The sequence below is a fragment of the Engraulis encrasicolus genome, chromosome 7 (genome assembly GCF_034702125.1).
Source record: "Engraulis encrasicolus isolate BLACKSEA-1 chromosome 7, IST_EnEncr_1.0, whole genome shotgun sequence".
Lineage (NCBI taxonomy): Eukaryota > Metazoa > Chordata > Actinopteri > Clupeiformes > Engraulidae > Engraulis > Engraulis encrasicolus.
The window spans coordinates 45595514-45609316 of record NC_085863.1 but is presented as its reverse complement, the minus strand read 5'-3'; the positions used below and the strand labels follow the sequence as shown (position 1 = coordinate 45609316).

Here is a 13803-nt window from a genome sequence, read left to right as displayed (position 1 = left end):
GCCAGGCTCTGCCCTCGTAACGAAACATACACTGGTTTTACGCAAGGAATGGTGACAGAGCCAGCGCTAGACATAGGCAGACAGGGCAGTCGCGTAGAGCAGAATAGGCCTATGTCTTGAGGGTGCCAGTAATACCAAAAACTGCCACAAAATCAGAACATAAAACTTTACACTTCACATTAACAATGAATATTCATTATACACTAAGTAGGTCTGTATACACTCAATATGAATGTACCTGTAGGTACTAGATCAGATGTGCTCAATCAGATGTAGGCCTACAATGCTATGTTTACAGATGCCAATTTCTAAACACAAAAAAGGGAAAGAGGGAAAGGGGGCAGGCCTAGGCCACCAGATTGACTAGAACTGGCCGAGAATGGAGGAATGATGGATACTATATCAGACTGCAAACACTGAACTGCAATTTGGGGCATGTTTTATTTCCTCTTATTTCTACCCATTATTTATGAATTGTTCACAACATTATGCAGAATGGATTCACAATGAGTGTTGCTTCAAAATGGTAGCTGATCTCACAGAATTATTGACTTGGAATTGCAATGCGTTGATACAGTGATCTCATTATGGTTTTTGTTGTTGTTGTAGTAGTAGCAGGCTACCGGTATATTTTGTCTTTCACATCAGAATGGGCAAACACTGTTCTGGTGAAAGCACTGGTGCGCATTGCTTGCAGTTGTATTTCTGATATTTAAAAAACAATGCACTGTGGTCATAGCAATCAGAGGGAGAAAACTAGTTGTTGGTTATTTGTATGTTTTTCACAAATTCACTATTCATCCTGTTACAAACAACTTGTTGACGTTTACAAACAGGGTGCGGTAGTCTGCCTCTGTGTTCTACCATTTTGAAAACCTATGGCTACTTTTTTGCCTCTCGATGTGCGGTGCCAGGCACACGCTTACCATTGATATAAAAAACGTCCCCGATTCCTGCACGCACTAGTGTTCTCTCATACAAGCTGACACGACGCACGCAGACACAACACAGTCACAGTCAGACGTCTATCGTTTAACAAAAGTAACACACTTTCCCAAGCTTGTCGCGCAACTTTCCACTCGAATCAAGGCAAATCGCCCACGCATCAGCCCTGAGTGCGCAAATAACTGAACTCAAACGAAACGCAGTGTTTCCCATACATTGAGGAAACTATGGCGGCCCGCCATAGTTTAAATTTGGCCGCCATAGTTTCGAAAATGTAAAAAAAAAAAAAAAAAAAAAAATTTTTTTTTTTTTTTTTTTATTTTTTTTTTTTTTTTTTACGATTTCCGTTTTTGTTAAAAACGATTTGAATTACGATTTCCTTCGCATTTTTCTCCTGGAGTAAATACATCCTATAGAGAAAACCACAAGTGCTTGAAAGACAGAGGGATCAAAAGCCTAGTCAAGTTGTTGTAGTTAACTTGGGTTTGGGAGCAATAAAAAAAAAAAACCTTCAGAGAAGGGACAGTTGGGATGAGTTTACTAACACTCCCCAGGCTTTGTTTTACAGTTGTAATGAGTTAGGTGACAGGCCTTCATTGACACGGCAGAGGAGACATCGGGCTGCATATAGAAATGAATGTGTAATGAATGTGAATATAGACATAAATGTGTAATATGTTGTTCAGCCCTTTTAATGGGAGGAATTTTGAAAAACTGGCCCTGTGACCAGCACCCCTCATGTAGAATGTGTACGCCTATGTGTGTGTGGGGAAAAGGCACAGCCTACCCTCTTAGACCCTTTTTGTCTATGCGTTAACAATTTCACAGTATACTACTCTTAAATTCTTATCTCTGCTCATATTTTGTTTTATTTATTTTTTCATTACATAGACCCCTGCATGAGGGACGAATGAAACAAGAAGCGAATGATTCACTGTACTGCATTTAAAAAAATATAAATGACAATGTAAGCTTACTACTAATATCATGGGTAAAATGTTATTTTCTCAAAATATAAATGGCTGAAATGTAGGCCTAGGCCTATAGTTTCTCCATGCGCCAATGTCATACTGTACTCATTGTTTTGCCATTTTGCATTTACACTGCGTGAATACACCAATCCCCCCCCCCCCCCCAAGGCCCGCGTGAAAAGACCCCCACCCCCCCCGGAAAAAAAAATCCCGGCTGCCCCCATAGTTTCCAAAATTTCTGTGGGAAACACTGAAACGCATAGTCCGAGAAGATGGGCACAGACGTTGAGCCACTCAAAAACAAGCACACACACAACTGTTGCGGCACACTATTCCAGTTAGCAAAAATAGCATCACACAATAGCCTACAACAAGCCTTGAAAGTGAAACAAACATCGAAACGGCATTTATCGACCATATGAGTCCACCCATCAGAACACTGCTTCCCAGAACAAGACGTGGCATAAAATATTGGCTCTGCCTGGGATAGCAACAGTGACTCCTGTAAAATGCAACCCATTTTTAACTTATTTCTTGAATATATATCGGCAACAACAAAGTTAATCTGCTATGATTACAGATGAGACAGTAAAGTATCCGTTGTCAGAAAGACAACTAGAGCTAGTTCTATCATAGCCCCCCCTTTTACGCAGCCAGTCAAACGCGCTAAACTTTGAGGATGAAACGCATGGTATCCTAGCTAGCTGCCAATGATATCCGTCCCATTGGGGCTATGAATAATGTTAGTAAAAGCCACAATGCTTAAAAGGCAAACCCTTCATGAAAAAGACATCATGCGCAGTCGAAGTAAAGTAGTGTAGCGAGTCTGGGGTTTGCCTATGTTGTGTATGTCATGTTCGATCATTCTGTTCTATTCTATTTGTGTGTGCGAGGCACTGTTGGGGTTCCAGTAAGGGGAGCGGGAAGTTCTGTGTTGACTGCGAGAGATCTTATCAGCTGTACTACTGTTGGGTTACCGGTAAGCGGTGTACTTGTATTATTTTTATGTGGCGTGGCTGTGGCCAACAACAGTCTCCATTAAACGGACACTTCTGTCTACATCCTGTGTGTTCCCTGGCTACCAAACGCTACACTGGTGTCAGAAGAAAACTTCGGTTGGTTATCTTGTCTCGGTCAGCTGTCTGTGTTTCGATAGCTAGCATCTGTTAGCTTCCCGTTGCTGCGGTGATGATGGACAGTGTGATTATCAAAGTGGAGGAGGAAGCTGACGATTACCCTCACTGTACGCCGGTGGTGAGGAGAGGACTAGACACACAGAGATTTTCCGAGGCACAAAGTCGGTTTCCTGGGGTAAACCATGACTTCGCAGCTGCTGGTAGGGTCGAGCTGAATAGAGACGTTATCCCTCGCGCACAATCGGAATCCCTCAGAGCTCGCAAACCGGTGACGTCAGTCAACGCGCCGAGCCAGAATGTCAACAAAGATGGCGGCGCCCTGGGACAGAACGTACCGGTAGGAATTAAGACTCCCAAATACACTGGAAAAGCGGACTGGGATGCTTTCCAGGCTCAGTTCGAGTTGTTGGCTTGTGCGAGTGGCTGGTCGGATGAGCAGAAGGCACTTCAGCTCGCACTTTGCCTGACGGACAATGCTTTATCTTGCTTGCTGCTGCTGGACCCGAGCGAGCGAGCTAACTACAGTGCGCTTACCGGGGCGCTAGGGCGGCGCTTTGGGCAATGTTTTCGGTCCGAGCTCCTGCGGTCTGAGCTGCATGGACGTCTGAGGCGAGGAGGAGAGTCACTGAGGGCCCTGGCGAATGACATTGAGGCGCTCACCCGGCGGGCTTATGCACACATGCCCAACACTGTGCAGACTGAATTGGCTCGTGATCAGTTCCTCAGAGCCCTTTCTCCCCCTGATCTGCGTGTGCACAATCAGCTGGCCCGGCCCAGCACACTGAATGAGGCACTGGAATATGCATTGGAGAGGGAGATGGTGATGGGCGCTGCGCTGCATGGTGCTGCTCCTCTGGTCCGAGCAGCTGGAGAGTGTGAGGCTGTCCAACGACCACCGTGGGTGGATGAGGTGACGGAGCTGATCAGGGGGCTTGCTCTGCCTGCTGGGCGGCGCCAGGGGAATCACACCGGGGACCTGCACACACCGCGGGAGGGCCAGACGCGCCTCTGCTGGGCCTGTGGTCGGGCCGGGCACCTGAAGAGGAACTGCCCTACCCTGTCTAGAGCTGTGGAAAACGGGATGGGGTCACGGTAAGCGGGACGCTGTGTGGCCCCAGGACAATGTCCCGTGCACAACCCATTCAGGGGGCTCAGGTCCCAAAGGGCGGTTGTGATGGGGAGCAACAAGTGGTGGTGGTGGGAAGGACTTCAATTTCGGACTTTTGCCATATTCCCATATGCATAGAGGGGGTTCCATGTACGGCCTTGGTGGACACTGGATCTACAGTTACAGTGGTGCGGCCTGAAGTGGTGCCTGTGGGAATACAGCTGGAGCACACAGCAGTTCAACTCCGTACTGTTACTGGTGAGCTAGCACCAATGAAGGGGAGGGGTCTGCTGAGGGTCACAGTTGGGGGGCGGACTATGACACACACTGTGTGGGTTGCGGAGGTACAAGACTCCTGTATTTTGGGGCTGGACTTTTTGCGGGAGAAGGGTTGCCAATTAGACCTGGGTAAAGCCACACTGAGTTTTAGTGATGGACAGGTAGTTAATATGAGGCCCCTAGATACCCATGCAATAGCGCTGTCACCAGGACCCCACGGCTGCTGTGTGGGGGAGGCCCAACTAGGAATCCGGGAGGTTACGGATGAAAGAACCACCCGTGAACTGCAGTGCGGGGCGGAGCAAGCCGCCGGTTGCCCAGCTGTCCCTGTGAGCACACCACAATCTTCGGCGCCGGAGACGGAGGGCTGTGGAACTACACCAGGCTGGACGGCGGAAAGACAGCGAGCACTGCGTGAGGTATGGCAACAGAGTGCAGAGGGCCTTGATGCACAGCAGCAGCAGCAGCTGTGGCAGCTGTTGACCGAGTTCCATGACTGCTTTTCCTGTGACGAGACAGAGCTGGGTCAGACCTCCCTGGTGCAACACTCCATCAACACAGGCACTGCAGCACCAATACGACAGCGCCCCCGCCGCCTGTCACTGGCCAGACAGGAGGCAGCCGACCGGGAGCTGTCCCACAAGCTGCAAGCGGGCGTCATCGAGCCGTCAGAGAGCCCCTGGGCGTCGCCAGTGGTTATGGTGCCAAAGAAGGGAGGTCAGTGGCGTTTCTGTGCTGATTACCGCCGACTCAATGCTGTCACCACAAAAGACTCTTTCCCCCTCCCACGTGTCGACGAGTGCCTGGATCTGGTGGCGGGGTCCTCCTGGTTCTCTTCCCTCGATCTCCGGAGTGGTTACTGGCAGGTCCCACTCTCTCCGGAGGCGCGTGCCAAGACAGCATTCTGCACGCGGGATGGGCTGTGGCAGTTTAAAGTGCTCTGCTTTGGACTGTGTAATGCCCCCGCTACCTTTGAGCGCCTTATGGAGAAGGTGTTGGCAGGTGTTCCCCGGTCTGAATGCCTGGTCTTCCTCGACGACATCCTAGCCCATGGCAGCTCATTCGACACTGCTATGGCAGCACTGCGACGGGTACTGCGTGGATTCGGGAGGCCGGGCTGAAGCTGCACCCTGAAAAGTGCCGGTTGCTGCGACAGGAGCTGACCTTCCTGGGTCATCGTGTGGGAGGCGATGGAATCGGCACCACAGAGGACAAGGTCAGTGTCATACGGGAGTGGCCAACCCCTACAGACCAGGGGGCGCTTAAAAGTTTTTTGGGACTGGCTTCCTATTACAGGAAGTTTGTGCGGGGTTTTTCCTGCATTGCTTCTCCCCTGTACAGACTCCTGCAAAAAGACCAGCCATTCTTCTGGTCAGAGGACTGTGACCAAGCTTTTCACTCACTGCAGCAGTCCCTGATGAGCGCACCAGTCCTGGCACCCCCGGCGCCTGACCTGCACTTTGTTCTGGACACAGATGCGAGTGGTGTGGGGGTCGGGGCTGTCCTGTCACAGGTGTGGCCGGAAGGGGAGAGAGTCGTCGCCTACTACAGCAAGGCCCTGAGCAAAGCAGAGCGTAGGTACTGTGTCACGCGCAGGGAGCTGCTCGCAACCGTGTTTGCGATTCGACAGTTTAAGTACTACCTGTGTGGCCGTCCCTTCACCTTGCGCACTGACCATGCCTCCCTGCAGTGGCTCATGACCTTCCGAGAGCCAGAGGGGCAGCTGGCGCGTTGGCTGGAGGAGCTGCAGTGCTATGAGTTCAACGTCATCCATCGAGCAGGAGTGAGCCACGGCAATGCCGATGGACTTTCCCGACGTCGGCCGTGTAGTGCCGACGGCTGCCGGTACTGCGATCGCCGTGAGGAGAGAGAGCAGGAGCTGAGTCAGGAGCCGGGGAGCTGCGTGCGGTGTGAGCTGAGCAGGGAGCTGCGGTTGGTGGACAGCACAGACTGGGCAGAGGGGCAGCGAAATGATCCAGACCTGCAGCCGGTGGTGTTGTGGGTGGAGGCACAGCAGCGACCCCCGTGGGAGGAGGTGGCCGCTCTCTCCCCATGGACTAAAGGGCTGTGGTCTAAATTCACACACTTACGGTTGCAGGATGGGGTTCTCCAGAGGGCATGGGTGGAGCCTGCTACTGGGGAGGGGAGATGGCAGATCGTGGTGCCCAAGGGAATGCAAAAAATGGTCCTGGCCGCCATGCATGGCTCTGCTGGGTCGGGGCACTTTGGGATTAAAAAGACTCGCCGCCGCCTGCACCAGGCTTTCTACTGGGGTCGGATGAAGGTGGATGTGGAGGACTTTTGCCGGAACTTTGACCGCTGCACTGCTCGCAAGGGTCCACAGGGCCAGTCCAGGGCTCACCTACAACAGTTTCCTGTGGGAGAGCCAATGCAGCGCGTGGGGGTCGATGTAGTGGGGCCATTGCCATGCACAGAGAGAGGGAATCGCTACATTCTCACTGCAGTGGACTATTTCACTAAATGGCCTGAGGCATATGCGCTGCCTGATCAGGAAGCAGAGACAATAGTGGATGCACTGCTTGGGGGAATGTTTAGCCGGTTGGGGGTCCCAGAATCCCTCCACAGTGACCAGGGGCGGAACTTTGAGTCGAAGGTGTTTGCCACAATGTGTTCCCGCTTAGGCATCACAAAGACCCGCACCACACCCCTCCACCCTCAGAGTGATGGTTTAGTTGAGAGGTTCAACCGCACTCTGGGGGAACAGTTATCCCTACTCACCTCCAGCCACCAGAGGGATTGGGATATGCACTTACCTCTAGTTTTGCTGTCGTGTCGCACAGCGATCCAGGAGTCCTCTGCATGTACACCTGCCCTCCTCATGCTGGGTCGGGAGCTGAGAACGCCTGCAGAGTTGGCTTTCGGGAGACCCCCGGACGCTCCGCCCATCCCAGCAGGTCCTGCCTATGCCAAGCGTCTGCAGGATCGCATGGACTCTGCGCACGCTTATGCTCGCAGGCAACTGCAGGCTGCAGGGGTGCGGCAGAAACGCAACTATGACCTGCGAGCAAAGGGGCGCCATTTCACCGCCGGGGAGCTGGTCTGGGTATATTCACCCAAGAGAAAGAGGGGCAGATGCCCCAAACTGGACAGTCATTGGGTGGGGCCGTGCCACATCCTGGAGCGTCTGGGGGAGGTGGTGTATCGAGTGCAACTACCCTCCCGGGGGCGCAAGGTAGCGCTCCACCGGGACCGTCTGGCACCGTACAGGGGCTCTGCAACACCGGGAGGGACTACGGGGCCTGCCACGCCCACTGGACCGTCTGGCCGCCGGGAGAGCATCGGAAGCGGGTCACCATCTGCGAGCCCTGGGCCTTCTACACGTCCTGCAGCCAGCCCAGGGGATGCCAACCCCTGGCCCTCTACACCTGCTGCGGCCAGCCCAGGGGATGCCAACCCCTGGCCCTCTACACCTGCTGCGGCCAGCCCAGGGGATGCCAACCCCTGGCCCTCTACACCTCTTGCAGCCAGCCCAGGGAATGCCAACCCCTGTCCCTCTACACCTCTTGCAGCCAGCCCAGGGAATGCCAACCCCTGGCCCTCTACACCTCTTGCAGCCAGCCCAGGGAATGCCTGGTCCGGAGCCCTGCCAGCAAGCCCCGGCCCATCTACACCTCCCGTCGAGAGGGGGGGTAACACACCTCCCAATGCCACTCCCCGGGGGCGGCCACGGCGGAGGAGACGTGTGCCGCTAAGGTTCAGGGACTTTGTCCTCGGGGACGAGGACTTCAGTAACGGGGGGGTAGTGTAGCGAGTCTGGGGTTTGCCTATGTTGTATATGTCATGTTCGATCATTCTGTTCTGTTCTATTTGTGTGTGCGAGGCACTGTTGGGGTTCCAGTAAGGGGAGCGGGAAGTTCTGGTTGACTGCGAGAGATCTTATCAGCTGTACTACTGTTGGGTTACCGGTAAGCTGTGTACTTGTATTATTTTTATGTGGCGTGGCTGTGGCCAACAACAGTCTCCATTAAACGGAAACTTCTGTCTACATCCTGTGTGTTACCTGGCTACCAAACGCTACACTATTCTTTTTTTCTAACAATCTGCCCCGGCAGGTGCAACGATAATGGAAACGTGTCCTACCTTCTTCCAGCTATGCATTCCATGCATTATTAGCCCATATTGGAATCTCAGTCCAACTCGTTTAACGATTGTCATTGCACTTTAAAGACATAGTATTACACGTATTTTCTTTTCTGCCATCAGCAACAATGTTGGCTATTTATTTATTTTTTTAGTCTCTCGCGCTGCACCGCCACCGAATTGTTGACCGCTCGTGCTGTACTTCTTTTTTTCTTTTTTTTTTTGGAAGAACGGGGATGGCTCAAAACTATTGATGAGTGAATCTGTTGTAGGCCTATCACACCAGTGGTGGAGTGTATAACTAAATCCGTACACCAAACACACCTCTCGTCACCTTCTCATGACCAGGTGTGCTCTCGATTTGTGTTCAGTTGGAAAGTAAAAATTGTAAATTAATTGACATAAATTATACGGACGGAAATCCGTCCAAACGAAAATCCAACTGACGGAAATCCGTCGTAGCGACGGAAAACTTTAATCCCTGCATACGTACCTTATGTTACCTTATGTACCTAAATATGTGAAACATATTTGTAACGTAGAGTCCAAGACTTGTATATGATTCAGAATGGACGGAGATATCTGGCCCGATGGCTTTCCCTTAACCTCTGTGTGATGTTTGGTACTGTAGATGCTCAAGGCTAAGGGAGTGAAGGCCAACCCAAGAGAGATTGCGGAGAAGATAGTCCAGAATATTCCGGAGAACGAGCTGATCCAGAGCACGGACATCGCAGGCCCAGGTGAGTGAGGGACTCCTGCTTGTGCTATAAGTTCTTTCAATGTTTGGTTTTAACTTATTTTCAACTTGTATCCTTCTTCTTTTATTTGTATGACGTTTCCCTTCCACTTAATCTGTAGTGTTTGTATTGGAGGACAAATTTTCCATAGAAATGTATGGAAGCGTTATACAGTCAGTACAGCAAATGTCGTGCAGTAAGCCATCTCTCCTATATGTCGGTTTAGGGGAGGGACTTTGGCCATAGTAGATACAGTAGGATGAAATGGGTCATTGAAGATAAACTAAGAGGAAGAATTCTGGAAATGTGACCAGTAAAATTATAAAAGTAAGATATTTTTTACATGTAGGCCAAGTGGGTTGCCCTAATATGTGTACTTTTTTGTAGTTTGAGCATCATATTTCAGAATTCAGTGGATTATTAGTCAGGATAATAAATCCACACTCAAGATTTGAACACGTGGAAACAGCACTGAGTATTTGCTTTAGTGATAGTGAAAGTGAAAGTACCCCCCTTATGGCAAATGATGACATAGACCAGAGGAGCCTTCTGTAAAATGATGTGATATAATGTGATCTCCAGGGTTCATTAATGTCCACCTGAGGAAGGCCATCGTGTCCAAGCTGCTGACCAACCTGCTGGTCAATGGGGTGCAGCCCCCTCCCCTGGAGTCCAAGAAGAAGGTGAGCTAAAACTAAACAAACAAGGCAAAGAAAGAAGGAAACAAAAAAAGAAAACGTGCAAAAATCTTAATCTTCTGGAAATCTTTATGGGCCCATTTGTAAGTTTCCCTTAAAAATCCATTAATAATTCTTCTTGGGAAAAAATGTTATCAGACAAATTACCTTGCCACCGCCAGCATGAAAATAAACCCATTTGGTGACGGTAAATAAAATGATAAAATCTGAGAGATTAACAATTGATCAAACCAGTCAGGACTTTGTTTTAATCTGTGTCCTATCACAGTTCTATCAGTGGACAGCACTTGTGTTTTCATGCTGCTCATCTTTAGTGCTGTAACCAAGTAAAAATATGCAACATTTTCATTCACTAAGTCGGGAGTGTCGTCACAATCACGTGTGTGCTATGCAGAGCCTGTGCTAGAAATACGTTTTCCCACCAATGTTCAAATGGCGTTGTTCGCGGCCCTGCAATATCACGTGAAAAGTGTAAATAAAATAGGAATGATGCCATAACATTGGAGTTTAAGAGCGATTCACGCTCTACTACAGCAAGAGACAAGTAGAATGTTACAAATATGTATCCGATTTTTGCTTCCTTTTTCAACAGTGGCTCCTCTGCATTTCCCCCCCCATGTCAATATGGCTGAATGTTGACATTTACACAAAGATTCATGGCTGTCCGACTTTGTGAATTGGGTCTCTTTGACTCTGATTACTACTATGTGGTGTCATATTTGTTACTTTGTTGTTTAGGTGGTTGTGGATTTCTCGTCGCCCAACATTGCCAAGGAGATGCACGTGGGCCACTTGCGCTCCACCATCATCGGGGACAGCATGTGCCGCCTCTTTGAGTTCCTGGGATACGATGTGCTCAGGTAAGTGCAGCTGTGAAGTTCTAGAACATTTCTTTTGAATTCCAGAGGTACCATGTGTTATGTCGTAGCAAGGGGTGGTTTTAAGCAGTTTGGCACAGTGCAAACCTCAGGCAAGTTGCTGTCCCCGCTCCCCATATGCTGGCTATGTCATGAGTGCTGCCATTCTGCCTACCTTCTGTGATGGAATGAAATGCAGGTTTTGTGCACTGTTTTGCCCTCCTTTACAAACACATGGAGGAAGGCAGGAAATCAACAGCAATCAAAAGTTGATCCAAAGCCAAAAATCTATGTAACAGACATTAGCGCGAAAGATTGAAATTGAGGTTCACCAGACAATGATAAAATGTGTAACCGATGTCCTCTGTTGTCCCAGGCTGAACCACGTAGGGGACTGGGGCACCCAGTTCGGCATGCTCATTGCCCACCTGCAGGACAAGTTCCCCAACTACCTCACCGTCTCCCCACCCATTGGAGACCTCCAGGCCTTCTACAAGGTCAGTGTGACAGACTAACTAGACCATTTAGGCTTGCTGTGGAAAAAAAATATCAACAAATTTCAACATTCTCCATCATAGATGTGAGACAAAAATGACTGGATGAAATAAGAATTAAGAAAGCGATAAGTATGTCTGGTTGGCCTTCAGGATGGTTGTTTCTATATAACGGGTGTCAGACCTTTTGGGTTCATGTTTTATGAGTAACTTTCCACATCCTGTGTCTGCTCTGTATCGCATGTATTCAGGAGTCTAAAAAGCGTTTTGATGAGGATCAAGACTTCAAGAAGAGGGCCTACCAGTGCGTGGTCAAACTGCAGAGCAAAGAGCCCGACTTCATCAAGGGCTGGAACCTGATCTGTGACGTGTCCAGGAAAGGTGTGTAAGGTTTCTGCCAGTAAATGTACAGTGAGAGTAAAAGGTTAATACAGCCTTTGAAATGTCAACACACGTTACCACATCTTATGCACATACAGCACATTTTAAGCAATGTGCATAAAATGTGCTGTATGTGCATAGATGTAGTAACGTGTGTCTGTGTATGTGTGTGCCTGTGGATACAATCCATTATACTAAGGTGCTGTTTCCACGTAGCAGGATATTTTTTTTTCTCCTGTTAGGTGTAAACGCAACATGTGCATAAAAAGAAATCCTTCATTGTAACGAATGCGTTTCAGCCCCCTAAACAGGATATTTTTTTCTCCTGCTTTTTATACCTGGATTTTAAATATCTGCCACGTGGAAACGGAAGGCCAAAACCAATGCAAAACCAATACAACCAGGAGAAAAAAATATCCACATATCCACAGCTTTTGGGGGACTTTTCCCCATTCAGCATCCCAATTGCAAATGAGAAAATGACCTTTGAATTACACTTTTCGAGTTAATGAATTAAACTTATGTCATCATTATTTCACAAGCACAAGGGTGGATGGGAATAATGGAAATAACCCTGTGTCTGACTGTGTCTGAGCGTGTCTGCACATCTGCGTGCGGGCATTTACAGCACAACACACGGTGCACGCCTCTGAGAGTAAAAGCACAGTATCACAATCAGCCCTGTGTGTGTTTGTTGTGTAGAGTTCCAGAAGGTGTACGACTGCCTGGACGTCAGCCTGTATGAGAGAGGAGAGTCCTACTACCAGGATCTGATGACTCAGGTGGTCAAGGAGTTCGAAGAGAAAGGTCAGAAACAACTTTCACTGTTTTCGTTTGTGAGCCAGTGGCAGATACGTGTGAATATCGTCTTTGGAAAGGCTATGTTGCACAGTTTTCTCTGAAATATGTCATGAAGCCACAGAAATGTGTGCTTTTTTGTAGTTGAGGTTAGTTTATTTTTTTGGTTTATTTTGACATGGACCAGAATTCATTAACTACAAAAGTAAAAAAGATGACCTGCACCAGCTTAGAGCACAAAATCTTTATCTTTTTCCAGGGATTGTGCTGGGGGAAACAATTACTGTACTTTCCCTTATGAGTATTGTGGAATGTTTGGGTCTTAGGAAACTGCTATATCACAATTGTGCCTGTGGGGGGTGCTGTTGGTTTGCCTTTGTATGTACCGTCTGATATTTGTAACGGTATGCATGTGTCCAAATTGTCTGTGAAGCCATATGAGAAGAAAGAATTTTACAGAATAGAATTATGAAATGCAAAGGCAACTGTTCTCAAAGGAGTGGTGATAGTAAAATGTGATCTGTTAGTCTCATTGGTTAATCATTGCAGCACATATTAGTCTACTTAACTGCACTCTATTCTGCCAATCATTAAAATATCTCTACCAAAAGATTGTAACCAGAATACCCAAAAAGGGAATAGAAGTGAGAGAAAACCAGAATAACCTAAAATACACAATCATAGTGCCTGGCACTGCCTAAATATGTAGATGTAGTTTACTCTCTTTTGTATTGTGTTCTATGTGAAGATCAGCATTCACCCAGCTCACTTATCCAGAGTTTAGTTATAACCAGTGGCGGCTGGTAGTCTGTCAAACAGGGGAGGCTGTTCAATTACAATATGTCCAGAACGCAAAAAAAAAAGGGGGGGGGGGGGGGGGGTCAATTTTGACACACATCTTACATTGGTCCTGAGCCACATATGGCCTCACACACTAAATGACTCTTGTTGAAACAAATTTGTTAATCATTAATCATTATCCCCTTTGTAGCCTATTCAAATAGGGATTTTTAAAAAAATTATTATTATTATCATTAGGCCTACCTCCGCCACATAATGATGTGAGTTTGCCTTCGTTGTTCATTACTTGGTGCACGGCTTAACTTACCACTAGAGGTCGCAAAATCTTTAATTATTTAGGCTACCAGACATTGCCAATACACGGTAGGAAACGGGACTTGGCAGTTAACCAGTTGATCAGACACCATGAAAGCTCAAAAGAAACGGTTGTTCTTCCCTACCTTTTTCACCAAGTCAATATTAGGCAGTGCTCTGCTCTGCTCCTTGATATTCATTTT

General features: G+C 48.4%; 1 protein-coding gene across 1 annotated transcript in view; it reads left to right on the top strand.

The window, feature by feature from the left end:
* Positions 1–13803, top strand: part of rars1 (arginyl-tRNA synthetase 1) — a 37184-nt gene that overhangs the window by 4311 nt on the left and 19070 nt on the right. The window contains exons 4-9 of the mRNA XM_063203666.1: positions 9172–9280; positions 9860–9960; positions 10714–10835; positions 11209–11329; positions 11578–11707; positions 12410–12514. Of these exons, the coding sequence (XP_063059736.1) occupies positions 9172–9280; positions 9860–9960; positions 10714–10835; positions 11209–11329; positions 11578–11707; positions 12410–12514 (688 nt within the window). The remainder of the gene's footprint in view (positions 1–9171; positions 9281–9859; positions 9961–10713; positions 10836–11208; positions 11330–11577; positions 11708–12409; positions 12515–13803) is intronic.